At 40.9% G+C, this 24,430-nt stretch overlaps 1 protein-coding gene and 2 long non-coding RNA genes across 3 annotated transcripts in view; 2 read left to right on the top strand and 1 right to left on the bottom strand.

Annotated features, from left to right (window-relative positions):
* The window catches only part of LOC138965098 (uncharacterized), a 267,523-nt gene that overhangs the window by 40,677 nt on the left and 202,416 nt on the right, over positions 1–24,430 (top strand). The gene's annotated exons all lie outside the window — the stretch shown is intronic.
* LOC138965099 (uncharacterized) overlaps positions 1–24,430 on the bottom strand; it is a 174,407-nt gene that overhangs the window by 62,476 nt on the left and 87,501 nt on the right. The window lies entirely within an intron of this gene.
* LOC138963687 (tyrosine-protein kinase Fer-like) overlaps positions 8,436–24,430 on the top strand; it is a gene marked incomplete at its 5' end in the record, with an annotated part of 77,823 nt that continues 61,828 nt past the window's right edge. Inside the window, 2 exons of the mRNA XM_070335534.1 lie at positions 8,436–8,648; positions 8,899–9,078. Of these exons, the coding sequence (XP_070191635.1) occupies positions 8,436–8,648; positions 8,899–9,078 (393 nt within the window). The remainder of the gene's footprint in view (positions 8,649–8,898; positions 9,079–24,430) is intronic.

Below are 24,430 nucleotides of genomic sequence, written 5' to 3'. Positions count from 1 at the left end.
GGCTTTCAGTCACTGCCACCTGTGATCATCCAAAAATCAATCAATCAAAACTGCCTTTAGACGTGTACCCAAAAGTAAAGATTTTTCCTTTCCAAATACCGGATTATGAATCCTATAATGTACATGGGGTGATTGACAAGATAGTTTGAATAACAAGGATTTTTTTCTTCTATATATACAGCTGTATCAGACACACAGAGTATGGCCAGGTGAAACCTTAAAATAGAGTACAAACATACTCTTTATTTGAAAGAGAATTTTAAAAGGCCCCCCTCCCAGTGTTTGTCCAAATGTAAGACTTGTCTTATCCCATCAATCCATGCAAAAGACAGTCCACATCTGTGATGATGGGAACAATTCTTTAAATGGGAAAGATTGTGCCTTTAAAATAAAAGTACCATGTCAAAATCCAGATCACAGGTTTGTTGCCAATGTTTACTTGCACAATTTCACAAGGCACATTGAGTCAGACTGTGTGAAGTTCATGCGATATAGTATCAGATAGTAGACATGTACATTAATATTCAAAGCATAAGGTATGTATTTTGTTTTTACCTGATTAAAAGTTTAACCTGACAAATAATTTTCGTATATGTTTTATTATAGTTTTTGCTTGTTACTGAAGAATGTTTAAAAAATAATTTAGTATTATTGAAAAAAACAAATTATTCTTGGGCCTGTTGATCCAAATTCATGAGGTGACTGTGAGTTAAAATATTTTTTATTTACTTGTTGTTTCTTTTTATATTGGTTTGGGAAACAGCTACCAGCTTGTTTATGGCTATGTGAGACAAAGTTACATACACAATTTTCTGATCAACCTTTTATTATATTTTTTATTTTATTTACGAGTATTTATATCGCGCACATATCTCACCACACAAGGCGACTCAAGGCGCTTGTTACCTATTAATGCCGTGTGATATGGAATTTTTTACACAATATATCACGCATTCATATCGACCAGCAAAGCAAACCAAGCCTATTAGGCGAGCATTCACCTTTCACGGCCTTTATTCCAAGTCACACGGGTATTTGATGGACATTTTTATCTATGCCTATACAATTTTGCCAGGAAAGACCCTTTTGTCAATCGTGGGATCTTTAACGTGCACACCCCAAGGGACCTCGGTTTTTCGTCTCATCCGAAAGACAATAGCACTTGAACCCACCACCTAGGTTAGGAAAGGGGGGAGAAAATTGCTAACGCCATGACCCAGGGTCGAACTCGCAACCTCTCGCTTCCGAGCGCAAGTGCGTTACCACTCGGCCACCCAGTCCTTTTTCTGTTCATGCAAGGCAGGTATTACTATTGCCATTGCATATATACACTCTGCCAAAAAAATATGTTGCAGCGATTTTCGTACCCCCACTAGACCATTCATTCCCGTGTCAATTCATTCAAACTTTCTTTGTCATTAAAGGCCATCCACTTGGCTATCTGGCACACTTTTGGAATCAAAGATTTATTTTACATGGGTTACATGATCGCCTCTTAATTAAGGGTACCCCCCAAAATCGACCCTATAAAAACGTTAGGCACCAATTATACATCAAAGAAAATTCAGAATAGGCACAATTTGGCAACTTTAACATACGAGGATAAAGCCAAATCAATTATTTTACCTTTAAATGCCATTGAACATTTAAATGAATAAACACGGAAATTAATATTTTAGTTGGAGAACGAAAATGGATGCAATAAGGCATTAAGTTTGCCTTCAAAGTGTGTATGATTCAGAATTACTAGTCACTGTGTGTTGAACTGGGACACCTAAGAACAAGGTTGGGGTCAAAATCAAAATTCAGAAAATTGTTACAGTACTATCCCCTCTCTTTTTAGGTCACTGAATTAATTATTAAATTTACATAGACAAACTTAAAAACTCAATATCTTCAACAACAACAGCCCAAAAATCAATGTGGCTATGAATTTCATCGCAATTCAATACACTGAAGAGCACAAGTCAACGAAAATTATGAGAAACAGTGATCAAAATGGTGCATATTCCAAGGAAGTTGAGGGCAAGAGCTACCATAAAATACACCGGTTTTTCTCTTCAAGTCATTTGATCACAACATTAATGGAACAGAACAGTTTGTGTTAAAATTGTGTGTGTATTTGCTTCAATGTATGTAGAATAATACTATATGGTCCCACATTTTTTTCTCTTAGATTGACAGCAGTAAAAATTATTAAATGAAAAATAAGCAAAGCGTTGAATCAAAACATGTTCGTTCACGGATGACAAGATAATTTCTACACTGTTCATCGGAATGATTTGAACTTTTGCAGAAATGTTTTAGATATTTTGATAGATGTTTTGTTCAAGAGGATAACCTTGAAGAAAAAAATTTGAACAGATACACATTTTCGAGTTTTCTTAAATTTTGTACCCACAAAGTCAACATTTGTATGACTAACTTTTTTCCTAGAGCTTATCCTCTCGAACGAAACATCTATCAGAATGTCTAAAACATTTCTGCAAAAGTTCAAATCCGATGAATAGTTTTGAAATGATCTTGTCATCCGTGTTTTGATTCATCGCTTTGCTTATTTTTCATTTAATAATTTTTACTAAGTTGAAAAACAAACAAAATCGGAACTAACCGATACAAGGACAGCACAATAATACCCATTTTCGCTTATAAAAGCTTCATTAGGAAACAGACAAAAACAAAGGACAGCTTTTTAGTTGTGTTGTTTTATTTTTTAACTTTGTTCATTTCACCACAGTCACTCTGTTATTTAGATTTTAATTTTTACTTAGTCAATCTAAAAGCAAATTTTTTGGGGGATCATATTCTATTACTCTCCATACATTGAAGCAAAAGTACACCGAATTTTAATACAAACAGTTCTGTTTCAAGAATGTTCTGGTCAAATGACTTGAAGAGGAAAACAGTGTATTTTAAGGTAGCTCCTTTTTTGGGTACAATGACAGACGTCTTCAAGTAATATAAATTGAAACATTCTAAAAAAACAAAACAAAAAAGACAACTGACATATTCTTTTGATGTTATGTACCAAAGGCATGATTATAATGAACCATACCAATGTTCACACCGTTTTGAAATGTTTCTGGTGAGTTATGTGCCTATAACAGCACACCTTTTGCACTCCTTTGGATCCCAGAAAATTGTTAATCATTACACATAATTACTTAAACGTTGGGTTTTACCACGGAGGAAGGTATTTTAAAGATGAAAGCATCATGTTATTTGAAATGCAGGCCTGATTCATGTATACCACATTAGGTGGACAAAAAATCAGAGCATGGTCTGAATGTAATTGGAAAGAACAGTAAAATTTGCACCTAAAACAGTCAGTTTCATTCACATATCTTGTCTAACATTGACGCTATGGCATACTGAGTGGTGTGTTCACATATCTTGTCTAACATTGGCGCTATGGCATGCTGAGCGGTGTATGTGTCAATCCTCTCAGTAGGCATATGTGGCAGTTTTTGAAGCCGTTTTTGAAGCCGTTTTAGCGGGTAATGAGACACAAAAAACAGTACATTTTAGCAACTCCTTCACGCATTGCCTTCAAACGTTTGGTGACTCGTGCTTCCACATGTCATGAATTACAAAACAAATGTTAAGTCATTTGAGACGTAAGTGCTGCTGTTATGCGACGTGTCAGAAATAGTTTTAAAAATAAAGATGTACCCTTTCCGAAGAAACAGAAGACAAAAATTAGCAGGCATTAAAAAAACCTAAAGCTTCGAATTACACTGAAATTTAATACATAATCAACCACGGCTGCTCACAGCCCACTTGTTCGAAAACGCACACAAGGATTCTTGGGAAATGCTCTTTCAAGAGCCCTGCTCAGTTAATGTTCAGCAGTGATCTTGGTGTGGGCTATTTGCGCTCAGCGCTGTGACAATAGTCCACTTCTTAAAGATTATACTTTTGCTTTGAAATCCTCAAACCATCCATGTCTGATAAAATATGTACATGAAATGTGAGCGTTTGGCTTATCTGTTATTTGTGTTGAAGATAGCAACAATTTAAATTTGTTTGTACCGACTATGTTAAGGACTCTTTTTCTGACATGACAAATAAATCTCAGCCGACCTAATCTCTCAAATGACTGTATGTACTTAACGACATGTCTTAGCACAAATTACCGGACGTTTGAAGGCAATGCATGGAAAAATTTATTAAATGTGCTGGGTTTGTTCTGATTACCTACTAAAATGCCCCCAGAAACCGCCTTCATGGGAATCACACACCATTCATCATGCCATAACGTCATTGTTAGACAAGATACATGTAAACAGAACGTCTGTTTTTGGATGCATATTTATTTGTTCTTTCTACTAACATGCGCAACAGGTTTCCTTTCAGCAGTTTTAATTTTATGTCGATTTTAACGCGCGAACCTTGATTTTGCGATTTTGATTTGGGGGGATGGTAAATAAGATAGGAGAATGAATGGCCTTTTCAGTCTTATAATTGGTTTTACAATAAATGGCCTCATCAAAAAGATCTGCCCTCAAACGCGTCTGCCTAGTTTTTTTTGTATGAGGTAGTATAGAAATAGAATATGAACGTGGGACATGTTTTAACTGCTAACTAATATTGACAAAACCACTGTATACTTCTGTGTCTGCAGACAGTTTCCTGGCTTTTGGTACCAGCTGATGCTGGTTTCTGGAACGCCTAGCATAATCAATGTAAATGCTAAAAAAATTCCTTGAACCATTTTAGATATACACTTCGCGTTTTGTGTGCAAGGGAGGTTACACAGTGGCAACTATATACATTGTTGTGACCAACAAAAGATACTCATTATAAGAGTATACACCGTCAGAAATCAGTGTGCAATTGTAAATGCTAGATCATAATCAGTGTTGGTAGTACATGTAGACCCCTCCGCGTGTGTCATTATCGGTGTTATTAGTAAGCCCCTCAGCGAGTGTCAACATCGATGTTGGTAGTAGGCTCCTCAGCTAGCGTCAGCATCAGTGTTGGTAGTTGGCTCCTCAGCGAGTGTCAGCATCAGTGTTGGTAATTGGCTCCTCAGCGAGTGTCAGCATCAGTGTTGGTAATTGGCCCCTCAGAGAGTATCAGCATCAGTGTTGGTAGTTGGCCCCCCAACGAGTATCACCATCAGTGTTGGTAGTTGACCCCTCAGCGAGTATCACTATCAGTGTTGGTAGTTGACCCCTCAGCGAGTATCACTATCAGTGTGGATACAGGTCCTTGGACAAGGAACAGTAACAGAAGAGCAGAAAGTTTTTTGTATTGAATGTTAGCAACAGAGCATGCAGTTTCACCACATAATCAAAAAAGAGAAGACAGCCTTACTCTAAAACTTGCTCTAATTCTTACTAAACTTGGCAAACCATTTTATCGGTATATTATACGCCATTAAAGGCACTTCACTTGGAAATGTGGCACACTCTACCACCGCTCAAAAAAGGGTGCCCTCAAAATTGACCCGGAAAAAAACATAAGGTACCATTTAAAAATCGACTCAAGTTCAGGATTCAGGATAGACATATCCTGGCAACGTTTACATACGTGAAGAAAGTAACATCAAGTATCTGTCCAGAACAGGGTTGTCTTCTTTGATTAACTTTTGTGCTTTGTGTTCTGCCATTTCTGCAGATGCAGGTGTCGATCGCTTCAGCAGTGAAAAACATGATGAGGTCTTGAGTTATTTTAGAGGGGTGACATAATTAAAAGAAAGCTTTGTATATCAGCAATGACTCAGTCGTTTAAAATGAATCAGACAAGGCTAACAATTCAGAAAATGCAACAAACCAACTGAATGTAGATGTAAATGCTTGTATAACTGTGTTTTAATTTTAAAATGTGTCAAGCGCATAGAGCATAATTGTAAAGTTATGATGTTGCGCTAAATAAATGCTCATTTATTATTAATATTATTATTAATTACAAATTAGCAAGATTTCTTGAAATCCCCTATAGCCTGTTCAATTCTCCTCACAATCCATGCCATGGATGCGTACTATGTGATCCCAGAACGCCTTTTCTTTTCTTTTCTTTTTTAATTGTTCTGCAGAATGTTCAATTCATGAGTATTGTATCACAAGCATACATATTTACCTGAAATGATGCCCAGTCTTGTCTTGCACACCACGTTCACTAAGACTTATGCGTTCATTGGCCTTCCTCATTGTCTCTGCCCTTGCTTTGGTAACTGTATGTTAGTGTCCACGTGTAGGATACGACACTGGGGGAGAGCATGGTGGTGTCAGACGATGCTGACGGTGATGAAGTTTACTCTCTGCTGATACAAGAAAGACAATTATGAATGTTTGCTGAATCATGTTTGCGTGTATGCATTTAGTGATTTACACATACCTGGCGAATACGCTGCATAGATCTGCGAAAGAATGAAGATGACACTTAGACAACAGTGTCAGCACAGCTACCAAGTCAAGCTAGCACTAGCAGCGAGCGCAGCATATAATGCTGATTAACAAAAATCATTCAACCGAACTCATTTAAGTTTCACAAATGCCTTTTCTGCTCAAATTTTTTCTCTCGCCTAGATCCTGCAAGCTGTTTTAACTATGACATTTTCTGCAACAACATTACCAAACACAACCTGAAAAGTAGCATGCCTTGACAGGAACATTTGATCAATTATGTTTTAGATCTATTCCAAACTTACCTTTTTTTTCCCCATCATAACAGCAAACAATGCTGTCATGTTTAGTTCACGGGTTGAGTCCTGCTTGGAGCGCTGCTGTAGATATAGGGTGTGTGTATTCAGGGTGTCAAGATGTAGCCACTGTCACCGTAAATGAACAAGCCCAGAGGTGCTTGGAATGAAGCACACACCCAGCTCTCATTTAAAATCATGGTATCATTTTCACACCCTGACCGTAGAGCAACACAACACACGATCCAAAGATGTACATCACCAACAACTTCAGTGCGGCGTGGCATCATTCCTTGTTCTTGAAAGTTACGCTGCTGGATACCAGAAGACTGGCGTAAATGCTCTCTTGTTGATATATACTCGTGTTGTTTTGTTTTGTTGACTGACTGATAAGACTATTGTTCGAAAATGTGTGCAAACAAGCACCACAAACACGTCGAAAAAGTGCACTACGAGCTAGATCTGAAATTGCTCAAAAGTACTTGTGGTTAGCCGCTTCCTGTCGGGTTCACACTCGTCATGCAAGGCAATACAGACATTCGGTGAATGCAGCGAAGAATCGTTACCTTGCTGATGTGGAATATGTCGCCTTGCATTGACTGAAAGACGTCAATCACGCAGAAAACGGTGCAATCATAGTCTTCGCGAGTGCTTGTGATTGCTAAACTGCATACCGTTCACCATCATGTCAAAATATTTCAAACAGGAGTCCATGCCTTGACAAATGAAAGCGTGCGGCACTCTCCTCATCGTCTTGGGCATTCCGCGGATCCATGCGGTGACGAAAATGTGTTGATGGCGCACGTTATATCGCAAAATGATGCACGAGTCGAGTCACGGCCGCCATTTTTAGGATCAAAATAATCTCCCTTGCAAGTAGGGGGCGCTTCCGGCTGCTCTTACCTAACTTAGGGCAGGGGGGGGGGCTGTCCTATGCTAAGAGTGACATGGGAGCGCTCTTTGGCCCAAAAAGCGGTCAGTGAAACCTATCTTAGCTTTGCTTTTAACCCCATCTTGACCCCTTAAGAGCTCCTAAGTTAGGATAAGAGCGGTATATGAAACCGGCCCCAGATCTGTGGTTGTATGTAAGATCGTTCACACGGAAAGGACCAGGTATCTTTAGGGTTCAAGTTAGACGTGATCTGTGTTGAATGCTGCCTGTAGACACAGCATAAAAAGTGTATGTTTGTCTTCAGCTTTGCCTGGTGCAATCACTTTCTTTTCATTCAGTGACTGTTCTTTTCTAATTGCAGTTCATTTGTGTTTGACATTATTCTGCGCCGCTCTCAGACATTCACATGTGTGATCTTACTATATGTACCTGTTTGGGTTTTTTTTCGGTTTTTTTTTACCCACATTTCAGCAGACGATGATCATATTCACAGTTTCCCTGGTCTGATACGCTGCTAGTATTGCTTGTATGCAGCATTTATTAAAATAAATAGGAATAAAAAATACCAAAAAGGTAAGTTTAAGGAATGTTTCATTATAGCAGAAGTTTTGTTTTGTCTTGTTAATTAAACGTTCCAACTCCAAGTGAACAAAGACGGAAGAAGATTGAACGTTCCATAAACTTGTCTTTCTTGTTTTTCAATTCTTGAAACTTAGAACTCTATTTCAAAATTGCTGCATGTATAGAATGCTCAAATGGGGGGGTTTCATTGTATTATTAGTATTATGTTGATTGTGTAGGCTTCTTTTCTATATGCAATTGTAAATAAGTCTTGTTAACATTTATTATTTTTTTCGTTTGTTATCTTTTCACTGTATGTTAGCATTTGGTTGATTGTGTCCTCAGGACGAACTGCCGATCCCGCAGCTGCGCATAGAGGAGGAGGAGTGTTTTCATGGCGTGTTGCCCCGGGAGGAGGTGCAGAGGCTCCTGACGGAGGACGGGGACTATCTGGTGCGCGAGAGCAAGAATCGCAAGACCAACGAGACGCAGTACGTCCTGTCTGTGTACTGGCAGGGCCACAAACACTTCATCATCCAGGGGGCAGAGGTCAGTTGGTGTGTGTTGGGAGAGGGGCGGGAGGGCGGTGGTTGTGATGGTGTATCAGAGAGAGATCATGGATAAGAGAGAAATGTTTGTAGTGTGTGAGACCCCAGCTGGAGACTCACAAAAAAGAGAGGGAAAAAAAAGTAAAAAGACAGCACCTTAACAATTTGTTGTACTGTTGTACCAGGGGACAGGGTGGTGTTTTGAGGGCGCGTCGTTCCCGACCTAACATTTCATTGTGCTGTTGTAACAGGAGACAGGGTGGCGTTTTGAGGGCGCGTCGTTCCCGACCATCCAGGAGCTGATTGAGCAGCAGTACACGTCGGGTGAGCCGGTCACCAACAAGTCTCAAGCCATCCTGAAGAAAGCCATCGTCAGGGAGGACTGGGAACTGCTCAACGACCACATCCACCTCGAGATGAAGATCGGAAATGTAAGTGAACTAACGAAGGCAGTTTATCTGCCGAAATATTGATCCAAAAAAGTACCTAACCTGATTACTGGCGTGTCTTCTTTTTATTTAAATGTGAGTGAAGGGTGGAGTTTGATGAGTATATTTAGACCTAGAGAAAAAAAATGTCATTGTTTCTGATTCCCCAACTGACCTTAATTTTGTACTTCCAAACTTTAGAACTTTTTTTTTTGACCCGTCAAAAAACATTAATCAAATTCATAAATAGAAAAACTTGATTGTGCAGACTGTAGAAGGAACGTTACTCTTCTCCAACATGCAGGGAACACAGCTACTACGAGTTCCGGCCAATAAAAAGCCACATGCGCCTGTGTTATCAAAAAAAAAAAAAATGTAAAAAGTTACTAACCTTCCGACCTGACAACTTTAAACAAGTTACCAACCTTCCGACCTTAATTTTGTTGGCCTTTTCACCGGAAACATTTGTTACTTTTTTGTCGGAGCTAAAGCAAGGGTACTCATGCACTCTTTCACAACCCATTCAAACCCGACAGAACTATTTCAAAAAATCGTCTATTATGATGGATTGACCTGCAAGACCAAATGACAAGTTTATAGCTTATTCTGAGCTGACTTTCCAAATAGTTCAAAAGATTATATATAGTGTTGAGCTGCCTAATGTCAAAACCTGTCGCTGAAGGCATTTTCAAGCTAATTGGGTTATTTGGGAAGCTATCCGGAATTAGTTAAGCTCAGGGCAGCTGGGGAAATTATTTGAGCTAACCTGGAGTCTCGTTTTCCTGTTAACCTGGATCTGACACATATAGGGATGTAAATGCATTTTTTGTTTCTTAGGTCTTCAAAAAAAATCCACCTTTCCGTCATTTTATTAAGATTTCCAGTTAAACTGGGTTTACACGTTCCCTTTTTGACTCACATGCGAAGCAAAAGTGAGTCTATGTACTCACCCGAGTCGTGTCCGGACGTCCGGAAAACTTTAACGTTGGATATTTCTTGGACACTATTCAGTCTATCAGTACCAAATTTGGCAAGATGGTGTATGATGACAAGGCCCCAAAAAACATACATAGCATCTTGACCTTGCTTCAAGGTCAAGGTCGCAGGGGCCATAAATGTTGCCTAAAAAACAGCTATTTTTCCCATTTTTCCCATTTTCTCTGAAGTTTTTGAGATTCAATACCTCACCTATATATGATATACTAGAGGAATACCCGGCTTCGCCGGGGTGAATCGCGAGACAGAGACAGACAGCGTGGCGGTTCATCACAATCACCTTTGCAGGCGAAGTCCTGTCAAACGGGATTGAGAATTTTAGAGCTTATTTCTTAGCCCTATATTATCTGTTGTGGCTTCTCAAATGCCAGAACATACAGACAGACAAAAGCCGCTAGACCCCATCACAAACAGAACTCTACAATCCACAGGTTTTTGCCCACACACACACACACAAACACACACACACACAGAGAAGCCGTATATATATATGCATATCTGTATCTATAAATATATAGAGATAGGTGAGAGTGTATTTTTCGCGTGGCTATAAATTGATTCGACCTTTTCACTTTGACAGTAAGAACAACTTACGGGTGCAAGGGAAGCGTTGTGGACAGCGCAGTGGACAGCGCAGTGACATTCTAAAAATAGTAATAGTAACTTACAAACGGGAAAGCCACACGAAGGAAGGGAGATAAACGCCAAACACTGGAGAAGATAAGGAAGAGTTACTTATAATGGTGAAATGAACACAAAAACCAAAATCAGTTCAGCGCTGCGCGCTGAGAGCACGTGTTGAAATATCTCATCGATGATATCGAGGGTTCCCTGCCAGAACCCAGTATCTCGACTTTTTGGTGATTTTAATTTTTTTACACCAAAATATAGTTATTGACTTCCTCTTCAATGTAAATATTGAGTTTGAACCAAAAACTAAAAAGGGATCGATTTATTGATCAGTGCCGAAACCAAGTATCGTTTGTTGTACACAAACCATCCGTGCCAAAACCCTGTATAGTGAGATACGGGGTTCTGGCTGGCATTACTTCGGTGAGGATTATAGAACGTTCCCTGCCAGAACCCTGTATCTTGAGATACGGGATTCTGGCTGGCATTACTGCGGTAAGAATCATAGAACGTTCCCTGCCAGAACCCTGTATCTTGAGATACGGGATTCTGGCTGGCATTACTGCATTAAGAATCATACAACATTCCCTGCCAGAACCCTGTATCTTGAGATACGGGATTCTGGCTGGAGCCTTTCTGACTGCAACTAACTCGCAATGGTCAGCAAAAAACACTTATTTCGACATACGTGGCTTTTGTGGGACAAAATCAGACACAGATTCAACAGAACTCGTGAATCAAAAAGAAATGTTCGGAGATGGATCTTTTCGGCGCATGTTTTTTTATGCAGAAGCAGGCGGGTTTATAACCAGAACAAATTAGTGGATTTTTTTAAGCTAAATGTATTGTTATGGTTTGTCAATAGTCAAAACTGTCCCGTAAGGGCGTATCTAAACTTGCATAAACATGTGGAACGTTAACTACAATGTAATCAGCTGCAGAACCAACGTTTACGGCCAGTCAGTGTCAAAGACTAGTTGTTTACCCGTGATTTGTAAAAATGTAGAACATTTTACAGATCACGGGGCGCCGCAATTTGTATAATGTTTTACAAATCACGTAAATGCCCCCGATATTTTTTCTTCTCATCTCCAAAGTCAAGGGATCTATTAGATTTTTTCTTCTTCGTTTCTTTATAGTCCCATCGCTGGGAAATTTGGGTCGCTTCCTCCCAGTGAAAAGCTGGCAACAACAGAGTCACGCTACCCCAAATTGAAGGGATCTATTAGATTTTTTGGATTTTCTTCTTCATTTCTTTAAAGTCCCATCGCTGGGAAATTTGGGTCGCTTCCTCCCAGTGAAAAGCTAGCAGCAACAGAGTCACGCTACCCCAAATTGAAGGGATCTATTAGATTTTTTTTCTCCATTTCTTTATTGTCCCATCGCTGGGAAATTCGGGTCGCTTCCTCCCAGTGAAAAGCTAGCAGCAACAGAGTCACGCTACCCCAAAGTGAAGGGATCTATTAGATTTTTTTTCATTTCTTTATTGTCCCATCGCTGGGAAATTCGGGTCGCTTCCTCCCAGTGGAAAGCTAGCAGCAACAGAGTCACGCTACCCCAAAGTCAAGGGATCTATTAGATTTTTTTTAAATTTCTTTATTGTCCCATCGCTTGGAAATTCGGATCGCTTCCTCTCAGTGGACAGCTAGCAGCAACAGAGTCACGCTACCCCAAAGTCAAGGGATCTATTAGATTTTTTGGATTTTCTTCTTCATTTCTTTAAAGTCCCATCGCTGCGAAATTTGAGTCGCTTCCTCCCAATGAAAAGCTAGCAGCAACAGAGTCACGCTACCCCAAAGTCAAGAGATCTATTAGATTTTTTGTCATTTATTTATTGTCCCATCGCTGGGAAATTTGGGTCGCTTCCTCCCAGTGAAAAGCTAGCAGCAACAGAGTCACGCTACCCCAAAGTCAAGGGATCTATTAGATTTTATGGATTTTCTTCTTCATTTCTTTATTGTCCCATCGCTGGGAAATTTGATTCGCTTCCTCCCAATGAAAAGCTAGCAGCAACAGAGTCACGCTACCCCAAATTGAAGGGATCTATTAGATTTTTTTCATTTCTTTATTGTCCCATCGCTGGGAAATTCGGGTCGCTTCCTCCCAGTGGAAAGCTAGCAGCAACAGAGTCACGCTACCCCAAAGTCAAGGGATCTATTAGATTTTTTAAAAATTTCTTTGTTGTCCCATCGCTTGGAAATTCGGATCGCTTCCTCTCAGTGGAAAGCTAGCAGCAACAGAGTCACGCTACCCCAAATTGAAGGGATCTATTAGATTTTTTTGATTTTTGTTTCATTTCTTTATTGTCCCATCGCTTTGAAATTCGGGTCGCTTCCTCCCAGTGGAAAGCTAGCAACAACAGAGTCACGCTACCCCAAAGTCAAGGGATCTATTAGATTTTTTAAAAATTTCATTATTGTTCCATCGCTGTGAAATTCGGGTCGCTTCCTCCCAGTGGAAAGCTAGCAACAACAGAGTCACGCTACCCCAAAGTCAAGGGATCTATTAGATTTTTAAAAAAATGTCATTATTGTTCCATCGCTGTGAAATTCGGGTCGCTTCCTCCCAGTGGAAAGCTAGCAACAACAGAGTCACGCTACCCCAAAGTCAAGGGATCTATTAGATTTTTTTTAAATTTCATTATTGTTCCATCGCTGTGAAATTCGGGTCGCTTCCTCCCAGTGGAAAGCTAGCAGCAACAGAGTCACGCTACCCCAAAGTCAAGGGATCTATTAGATTTTTTTCTCATTTCTTTATTGTCCCATCGCTGGGAAATTCGAGTCGCTTCCTCCCAGTGGAAAGCTAGCAGCAACAGGGTCACGCTACCCCAAAATCAAGGGATCTATTAGATTTTTTGGATTTTCTTCTTCATTTCTTTATAGTCCCATCGCTGGGAAATTTGGGTCGCTTCCTCCCAGTGAAAAGCTAGCAGCAACAGAGTCACCCTACCCCAAAGTCAAGGGATCTATTAGATTTTGTGGATTTTTTTTCATTTCTTTATTGTCCCATCGCAGGGAAATTTGGGTCGCTTCCTCCCAGTGGAAAGCTAATAGCAACAGAGTCACGCTACCCCAAAGTCAAGGGATCTATTAGATTTTTTTTCATTTCTTTATTGTCCCATCGCTTGGAAATTCGGGTCGCTTCCTCCCAGTGGAAAGCTAGCAGCAACAGAGTCACGCTACCCCAAAGTCAAGGGATCTATTAGATTTGATTTTTTTTTTCATTACTTTATTGTCCCATCGCTTAGAAATTCGGGTCGCTTCAATTCCTCCCAGTGGAAAGCTAGCAGCAACAGAGTCGCGCTACCCCAAAGTCAAGGGATCTATTATATTTGTTTTTCTTTTCATTTCTTTAGAATGACCGACGTCTTTTTCGTGCTACAGTGGTAACACGGTGGTGGAACATGGATTCGAACCTGCGACCCTACGATCACAAGTCCAGTGCTCTACCAACTGAGCTACCGGGCCCCCGGGTACACTTTTGCCGTATGGGCGATTGCACCCCCGCACCCCCCCCCCCCCCCCCACACACACACACACACACACAACTGGCAGGCTGGATTTGTTTTCTTTGTTATGCTGAAAATCGTAATGTTTTACCTATCCGGCCCAAACCACCCCCCTCCACCAAGCATAGAGGCTATAAACAACAAATATTAATAATAATAAAAGGCATGTAGACTTTGTGGAAAGCGATATTTTAACTTTTGTACAAATCGCGGTTTTAGGTTCGACGTAATTTGTAAAATGTTTCTACATATTTACAAATCACGGGTTAACACGAGTGTCTAAAATACGGGAGAAACGAGATTTCAAAACAAGAACATAATTATTTTGGGTCAACTTGACTTGCCAGCCTGCTTTAACCAAAAAGCATTGACGGGTCACCACATCGATAATGGCACAGTTGAATGATGATCAAGATAATTATGCACCCGCACAGTATCATCAGAGGACGATGGGAGGAAGACCATAAAAGAACCCTGTTTCTCGTGTTATTATGACGGTTGTGGGATTTGTTGTTTTTGGTTGCACACGAAAAAGGAAGACTGATCTAAAAAAAAAAAGAAAGAATGGTAGCTCAAATATGTAAAACAAGCCGTGCATTACAAAACTAAACAACACAAAATTCGTGGTGTGTTTCTCACATTTATTGTTTTGTTTCACAGCATGAATCAGATATTTCATTTGGCAACGTCTCCATACTCGGTAAACTTCCAAGGGTAGTCCTGCCAGAACAACGTACGCAATGTTTTGTCAGGCCCCAAGACTTGTGCACTAAAAGTTCCCACCTCAAATACTTATATACTGTTAATAATTACAATGTTTTTGAAAAAAACCTATACATGACAAAATTGCTCGAAAAATCCGACTAAAATCCCGCTGTTGTTGTGTTAAAAAAAAGTATAAACTGGTGTCTGGCACTACTGTCAACAGAAACGAGAAACCTGTTGACAAGCAGAGGCCAGAATACTGTGCAGGAGCGCGTTTGTGTGTGTGTGTGTGTGTGTGTGTGTGTGTGTGTGTGTGTGTGTGTGTGTGTGTGTGTACGTTGAATGGCCACGCGGATAAAAGTTATACGATGTACTGGGATTTGGCTAACACAATTCACATGGTAAGAGGCTGCAAACACGTAGCATTAAAAGCCTTTTTTTGATTGCCTCGCTGTTGGCACAACAACAGTTCTAAAGTTAACATAACCGGAAAAAAGCGATGAAAACATTATTCAAACAAATAATACCGTAACAATACCAACAAACGGACAACTCTTGAACACAATTTACCCTTATGAGCAATGCAAGTGCGCGCGCGGATGTGTGTTTGTGTGTGTGTGTGTGTGTGTGTGTGTGTGTGTGTGTGTGTGTGTGTGTGTGTGTGTGTGTGTGTGTGTGTGTGTGTATGTGTGTGTGTGTGTGTGTGTGATAATTCGCTCTCAGACCGAACTCTTGTCGACTTTCATTTTCAAGAAAATAATGAAACAGTTTACAGTAACTTGTGGAATAATGTCACCATCTGCTTCTTTCACTAGATAGATGCAGCCCCCTCCCTGCCATTCAACTTTCTCGAACACACTGGTTCTTGAGTTTGATCAGTCCGTGTCCTGGTCAGGTTCATTCGCATCCGGTTCAGCCAACTTGTCCTTGGCAGAAGTAGAAACAGCCAGGGCCTCATAAAAGGCATGGTGTTCAGATGGGATGATCTCTGAGGCGCATAGGGACAGAAGATCACGTTTCTTGGCCCCAGAGATGGGCAGCGTGTTGGAGTAGAGTCGTGGAAGGGGCTTGGTGAGGTCGGGGCGCCCTCTCTTTGCAGACCCAACCAAACGCAAGGTTCGGTAGTCTTCATGGGTGTGGCTGTATTTGAAGAACATCAAGTCATCCATTCCCTTCCGAAATTGAAGAGTTCAATCTGATGTTCAGCCATTTCACCTTGTGTCCCTGAATGTCCGTTTTGGTGTTTCTCACCCGCGAATGGGCAACCTGCTTGAAGTCGAGCACGTCCTTGTGCTTCAGTGGCATCACCATGTATGGCTTTTGTCGACGTGCCTGTCGGAACACTATATTCCAGCCACTTGGTGTGAAAATTGGTGTGTTCTTCTTTGCGCAGGTAATTGCCGAGTGCATCGAGTCGCATTCAAGTTGCGTATGACCCGGCTCCAGGTACTTGTGCGTGATCGAGTTGATGTTTGAAATCGTGTTCACCGCATGCATGAAACATGTGGCAAGGTACTGGTTTCTGTTCTGCCCTCCACAACAATCAGAGTACAGGATTACATCTTTCACATGTGATGGGAGAGACGCGATGTACATTAAAAGACAGGTGGCGATCTCACATGCCCCCCGCTTTGCCTCTGTTTCATCCCAGGTGTAACAAGTTGCTTTGCCGTCGGCCAGGGAATAGGTGGTGAAGTTGAACACTGAGAGCTTCCTCTTGTAGTAGAGTTGACTGACGGCACCGCAAGGCGTTTGTAGTACAGCTTGCATGTCCACTGTTATTACATGTAGACTTGGGTCTTTCTTTGCTCTCTCTTTATCTCTTTCTTTCTCCTTTTTGGCTTCTTCCTTTTTCTGCATGTGCTCATTGAACAACTCCTGTTCTTCTTCTGTAATAGTGCCTGATTTTGCTTTTGTGGAATACAAATTGCATTTGGCGCACTGGTCTTTTTTAGGGACATGGAAGGACAGGTTGTAATTTTTGTTGAAGATTGACCTGTATGCCCTTGTAGATACACAGTCAACACCTTCCTTTTGGCTTTCTGTTTTGTGCAGTTGGTACATTTTAGTAATATTCAAATTTGCAGCAAGGTATTTTCTTTTCGAGTCTTTTCGTGTGTAGTGGCTTTCGACCACTGGAAATGATTCGATGTGTTTTTTGGCTCGTTCCACCTCGTTTTCTTGGGACTTGTTGTGAGGTTGGTGCCTCCCTCTTCTTTCTCTGCCCGTGAACGATCCGTGCTGGCTGTGCCGCAAGGCGTGGTCCACATAGGCATCCCCAATGTCCAGCGTCGCCAGGAACATTTTCTTGCATACCCGCTCCTTGTGGCCATCAACACTGAAGGAGAATGAACGGCAGACCTGTCTTTTCTTTGGTACAGGTTCACCTTCATCACACAAGGTTCTGGTAGATTGTTCTTGGACATTGGAACAAATGAAGTCTTTTTGTCTCTCGTAAGACGTCAAAGCATAAAAAGCTTGAAATATGTTCTGTCTCTCTTCAGACGTGATTTTGTTGCAACCAAAACGACAGTTTTGGCAGTTGACGTGTTGCACACTCTTCGCACGTTTAATATTTCCGGACTCTGAGGTGTATTCTTTGCCTTCAAGTCTAAGCCTTTTCCTGCAGTTTTTCTTCCATCCTGTTGGTACTGCCGTCCTCTCACGGTACAGCTGTTTTGTTGGTGGAGTGTAGAAGGGTCCTTGCTGTCTTGGAGATTCTACCTGAGGCAGTTCACGTGGCACTGGAGTTACTCGGCCGCCGATCACAGGACGTGGTATCTCAAAAACAGGTTCATAATGCGCCGCTTCCACTTGCAAGAGAGAGAGGGTGATTGGGGCAAGGTCTCCGTCACTGTCTCCGGGCAGCACCACAAGAACGGGCTTGTAGGGGTCGCTGGTGAAGATCTTGACTTGTCTTCCGGACCAGTCAGCGAGGGCCATGGGGAGGAGGTCTGCAGCATCATTGCACCATGTTCCTGGATTGCGAAGCTGTCCCACGTTGTAGAAGTAGCTCAGGTATCGTTCATTGTCGTCCTCTTCACAAGACAGAAAGTCAAGGTATGCTGCGAAGCTACTTTCCATGTGATCACAGAGGTACGCTCTTAGTGCCAAAGGGTCCATTCCATCAAGATGGCGAGAAGCAGAATCAAAAAAACAGTTGCCGTCCGATGGCACGTTCACTTTGTAAAATCCGTTGGCAGCAAGTATATTGTTGAGTTTGCTCTCATGTTCTTTATATACACGTTCCTGTGTTCTGGCAGCCGCAGTACTAGAAGCTATGGTTCTGTCTAACTGGTTGTTTCGTTTTCTTTTGTTGCGTCGAGAGGGGAAGGTGCTTGGTAGTTCTACTCCGTCCTCTGACGATGAAGAAATGTCAATGCGGGGGGCTTGGATCTTTGCTGACCGGATGATACTGATGAGGGGTTCATCGTCGGTTTCCTCCCAGGTCTCATTTAACCTGCAACCAGTCACAAACAATAACTTGTGAAGAAAAGATGAATAAGCTGCCTCCATGCATGAATAAATGAATTGGTTTGTTGAAACAAGTATGCAACAAACCTAAAAGCAAAGGTAAAAGTTCTACTTAATTAGACTAAACAGATGTCAACGTCATGTATACAACAACGACATCAACTGTTTCTTCTACTGTTCCTCTTTTTACCGGCAGCGCCATCACCGCACACTATTTCACTGCTGCTGCGAAAATGCTATTTGAGCGGCCAGGCAGCTTGGAGCAAGCAGGCCATAAATAGCGCTGGCGGTGACCCATTTTAGTTTCGCGCGCCTCAAAGCCCTTGTTCATTGTACTCGGGAAGTGCACAGCGTGTGACAAAATACGTGTTTCTTGGTATGAAATGGACTGGTTTGCGTGACTTGAACGTTGGATTACCGTCATCTTGTGTATATTGTTTCTCGGATATTCAGGCTTTGTGTATGTGCAAACTAGAGTTCCAGTGAGGATTCGGTTTGTTTGATTTTGAAGTAATACTGCTATCGAATCTACCGGCAAGTCGTTCTTTGTTGTATCAAAACGTGCGCATTGTATACCATTTTGTAACCACGCTCAATGTTTATACCAACGACCGACTGTGTTTCTGATGTTGCCGTCAGTAAGTACTTAGTCTAAACTGTGTCATAGAGTGAGAATAAGTTTTTGTGTTTCAGATTAGAGCAGTTTTGTTTCGTTAATCCACGCGCCTAATCAGTGCATGCACCGTTTGGCACAGGCACTCGACTCTAGTGCATTTCATCTGTTCTGTTTTTTGTATTGCTTGTTTTGCGTCCCCCCCCCCCTTTTTTGTGACGTGTTTATTCCTGACTTAATGTTGTGACTGTAATTGTGCTTATGTTCTTGCCTGTCTGTATCAGTGTATATGGTTTTGATTGTTTATTGTTATCAATTTCTTTCAATTTGTAGTCACTCTATTTATTGATTTAAGGTGTCTCAGTTAAGAATGGCGGCAGTGCAACATACAGAAGATCTCCACATATTTAGGCTAAATGCTATGTGCAGAATTTGTGGCAGAAGATCAAAGGCAGCGAAGGACAAACATCATACCATTAGGCATTGCAAAAACTATGCATCAGGGTTGTTTCAGTTTCACGGTATTCAAGTTTCTGAAGAAGCTAATGGCACCACTTTCTCAAGTACATTGTGTACAACATGCGCTGTTCGTCTCAGCCAACAAAAAAACCCTAACATTCCACCTCAAGGATTCTCAAAAGCAATGCATAGTAACATTGAAAAAACAAAAGTGATGTGGACACAATACAACTCCAAAGTGGAAGTAGCTGACTGTAGTGTGTGTAAAACGTTTGCCGAACAAATGGCCGGTTGTCTTAAAAAAAAAAAAAAGCCAGTGAAAAAGCTGCTAGTCCGCAAAGAAAAAGCACATGTGTTGACAGTACTGATGCCTGTACAAGCACTTCTATTGTTGAAACCTTTCAGCCACAGTGTTCTTCAACACCTGAAACAAAAACCGCAAGCCGTGTGGTCAAAAAACGTCTGTTCGACCTGCTGACATCTCGCAAGGGTACGACTCAGAGTCCTAAACAAAATCCTAAACAAGAATGATAAAAAGTCATTGAGGCCTTTAGCATATTGACACAATAACAGCTCTAAAACATTGTTTTTTGTTGTTTGTTTTTCTTCTAAAATTGTACATATTGTTTTTTTTCTTCTTCTAACAATGTACATTGTGTTTTTGTTTTGTTTTTCTTTCTAAAAATGTACATAGTGTGTGTGTGTCTGTGTGTGTGTGTGTGTGTGTGTGTGTGTGTGTGTGTGTGTGTTCATATGCGTGTGAGGGAATGTGATCCCGCGTAAAGAGTGTGTTTACACTCACATTTGAACCGTTTAGTTTGAAATTACACCCACTCTATTCCATTACAATGCACGTCATCTTTTTTTTCTTCAGCATCTCAGAGAAATAACAACCCCAACTGTTGTTGTGTTGTTTTGTTTCGTTTTGTCTGTTCTGTTTTGTTTGCGATAATGAAACAAACGTTAAATTGTCGTCGGATCGACGAGTTTTCTTTCCTGTGGTATATATATACAAGTTTGTGAGAACAATACGAGTGAAAAACTGTGTTGAAAAACTTTCAAATCGACTTGTGTGCTGCTATTGGATTATTGACCAACAGTTGCAGGGTCAGGTAGGCTTTTTGTTTTCTTCACATGCAGCTAACAATTTGCATGAACATGTATTGAAAGACCGTTTTTTCTTTCTTTTATATTACAGGCATTAATTGCACTATTTTGAATTATATAAAAGCAAAACAAATTTCACATGCGCACCATACGCATGCCTATAATATGTTTTTAAATACGACATTAATTAGTGTTCTTTTTTGTGGCACATTTAGGATGTTTTGTTTACTGTGTTGTCTTCTGCCGTCTTACATACTGTGCCGTTCCTGTTTCTTTAAATGCAACATGCACATGTTTTTCAGAGTGTAAAGAGTGGCATAATTATATACTTGAGGAGCAAACACTTTTTCTAATTCTCTCATTTACCCTTTCTTCTGTCTTGAAAATTGTGGCATGTTTTGTTTCATACTATTGACATACATGTATTATCCGCCTATGTGTTGTCGGGGTATAATATCATGTGGCACTTCGCGCGGATTTGGGTGAGCGCGCGCGAGCTACGTTTTTTTTTCTCCTGTGGTATATTATATATATACAAGTTTGTGAGACTTGTATAGGAGGGCCGTGAGGTAAGCTTTTTTGTTTTATTCACATGCAGCTAACACTGTAACATGAACAGTTTTCTTTCTTATATGTTACTGACATTATCTACACTATTTTGAATTATATACTTATATAAACGCAAAACAAATTTTACATGCGCACCATCAATGACTTCTACTAGTAGTCCTTGGCATAATATGTATGTAAATATACGACTGTATATACTCTACTGTTTGTATATATTTCGTAAAGTGTTGTATATATGTATTATGTACTTGGGGATTACCTTTGTCTTTATCTTTCATTATTTTGTGTTCTTTTATTGTGGCACATTTAGGATGTTTTGTTTACTGCGTTGTTTCAAGGTGTTTCATTAAATGCAGCATGCACATTTTTTTTCAGAGTGCAAAGAGTCGCATAATTATATACTTGGGGGGGGGGGGGGGGAACACACTTTTTCTAATTCTCTCATGTATCCTTTCTTCTGTCTTGTGAATTGTGGCATGCATTGCAATAAATACAACTAAACACACTAAAAACATCAGTTCCGAAATTGGCAATATCTGGCCACCACACACTCAGAACGACTGCCATCTCTCTGCATGCTCGACTGCTATCTCTCTGCTCGCGGCATCCAGGTTATCAACACAGCATAACAGAGAGCTGGGGCCAGGCACGCTAGCGCTGCAGACAAAGAAGGGTGCAGGTCTGGCCCTATATATTTCAGGCGCCAGTGTGGGCGGAAGGGGTTGGAGGAAGGAAAGGGTAAATCGGCAGGAGGAGAGTGGTACTGCCGGTTATTTTTAGCTGGTGGCAGCCTGGCAGAGAGTACCTCACACGGAACACAGTGACCGATTCTACCAGTAAATAGTTGTTTCGTATTAATGACGCACGTGCCATTTGCACTTTCGACACAGAATGGCCAAAAAAGCAGTGCTATCGACACGCGCTGTATTGGCACAAGTAACTCGTGTCAGTATCAATACGTCTCAATTGTGCAACGTGTCGATAGCACATATTTTTGATAATCCAATATTCACTATCACTGAATGTCGATAGCACTACTATGTATTCAACACTGCAACAACTTATCTCTGCTGCGGACCCATCCCCCTTCACATCAAGGACACACATGCGCAAACGCACAATCACACACGAGGTAATCCATGTTCTCTCTTTACACACGCACGCACGCACGCACGCACGCACACACACACACACACACACACACACACACACACACAGTCAGTCACACACACACACACACACACACACACACACACACACACACACACACACAGGGAGAGACTGAGACACATTTAGGCAGAGATAGAGGGAGATAGACAGAGTGAGTGGGACAGAGAGAGAGAAATAAAACAGAGACAGAGGGAGAGAGCCGTCATAAAACAAGTAATTGTGTATTAATAACGACACGTAGTGATAAAAAGGTACTGCTTTCAACAAGTTGTGATAACAGCAACAAAATCGTATTAGCGATTACTAGTGATAGGCTAATGACAAGTTACAATAAACAACTTAGTTATAACGGCACCTAGAGCATTTGACCCTGACGAAATACCACATGTTGCGCAAATGACACGTAGTGACAGCAATACGAACCCACGGAATGAGCTGGTGTCATTTTACAAGATTAGCACACAGAAAAATATACAAACCTTTCTTGTTCTGGTGGGTTTTTTTCTCTGACGAATGCGTTTGCGATGGTGATCAGGGGTTCATCGTCATCACAGTCTATTTCCATCCTAGCAAAAACATGTTCATTTTCAAAAACGTCGCACATCAAATCATTGTCAGAGAACTGAAACTTTTACCATGGACATAACGGAATCAAATTAAGCAATACGAAACAGGCTTGTTTGGTCAATAAACTGCACACAAACACAGCATAGAATAGAAGGAAAAAAAGGAAAGAAAGAATATTCCACGAATTACCACAATGGCTTTTCTTCAAATACCAGATTGTTTTCAAAATAATTTTATCTTCTGCTAGTTTATAGCTATATTATTACCGTTGTCAAACAAAAATCACAAGAAGAAGCATACTCGTCTTCAGTATGTTTTAAAAAAAATTGTTATTGTTTATTGAGAAACGTTTTATGATGTCAACCTAAAAACTGCTGTTCATGAACTGATCTTAAAATGAATTATGCATAAAATGATACTTACCTCAAAATCTGAGAAGCTGGAACACAAAGTTTTCCCAGAGCAACTAGAGCAGTCTAAAAACGGTGTTTTTTCGGAAAGTGTACAGGCGCCTGTGCGTGTAACGTACGTCATCAAATTTAGCTTTTACGTCACGCGTTTGCGAAGTTCTACACATCGTGCTGACTAAAACCACGTGTAAAATCGATTCTGGCTGGTCAAGTCTGTACATAGAGCAGGTCCGAAGCTCTGGCAAAATGCTGTATCATCATATAGGTGGTTCTGGCTTTATCACTTTGCGATTTTTTTCATGTTGAGAAGAGTGCCAAAACATCGTATCTGAAGATACGGGGTTTTGTTGCGGCTATTCTGTGTGATTTGACATGTTGGGAAGAGTGCCAAAACATCGTATCTGAAGATACGGGGTTCTGGCAGGGCTATTCTGTGTGATTTGTCATGTTGGGAAGAGTGCCAAAACATCGTATCTGAAGATACGGGGTTCTGGCAGGGCTATTCTGTGTGATTTGTCATGTTGGGAAGAGTGCCAAAACATCGTATCTGAAGATACGGGGTTCTGGCAGGGCTATTCTGTGTGATTTGTCATGTTGGGAAGAGAGCCAAAACATCGTATCTGAAGATACAGGGTTCTGGCAGGACTATTCTATGGATTTTATTCTGTACGGTGACTTGTCAAAACCAAGTATCTCAGAAATCTTGTAAAACACAACAATAAACAGACACTCGCTTTGATTTGTGTGTTCTTTTCTTGTGGATTAGGTTCTTTACAGACTGTTTATGCCCTTACAATCATTTCAAATCTCTGTCTTTCGTTTTCATTTTTTTACCAGCATTGCAAACCTTGAATAGACTGTCCTGAAAAGTTTTCAAAAAGCGAGATACTGGGTTCTGGCAGGGAACCCTCGATATTGTGCCCGGGGTGTAGCTGAATACGGTGTCCAAATTTGAAAAAGATCCACCGAGAACTTTGGCATTGTGATGTGGTGTAGCGGCTATGGTGTGTCGGTATGGGGGCCCGGGTAGCTGAGGTGGAACCAAAATCGGTTCAGCGCTGCGCGCTGAGAGCACGTGTTGAAATATCGACCAGGTTGTGTCCTGTACCGGGTCAACCTGAATATGCCCACCAAATTTGAAGCAGA

This window comes from Littorina saxatilis, linkage group LG4, assembly GCF_037325665.1.
Source record: "Littorina saxatilis isolate snail1 linkage group LG4, US_GU_Lsax_2.0, whole genome shotgun sequence".
Classification (NCBI taxonomy): domain Eukaryota; kingdom Metazoa; phylum Mollusca; class Gastropoda; order Littorinimorpha; family Littorinidae; genus Littorina; species Littorina saxatilis.
Note: the sequence above shows the minus strand (reverse complement) of the source record. Positions and strands in the feature narration are given on the sequence as shown.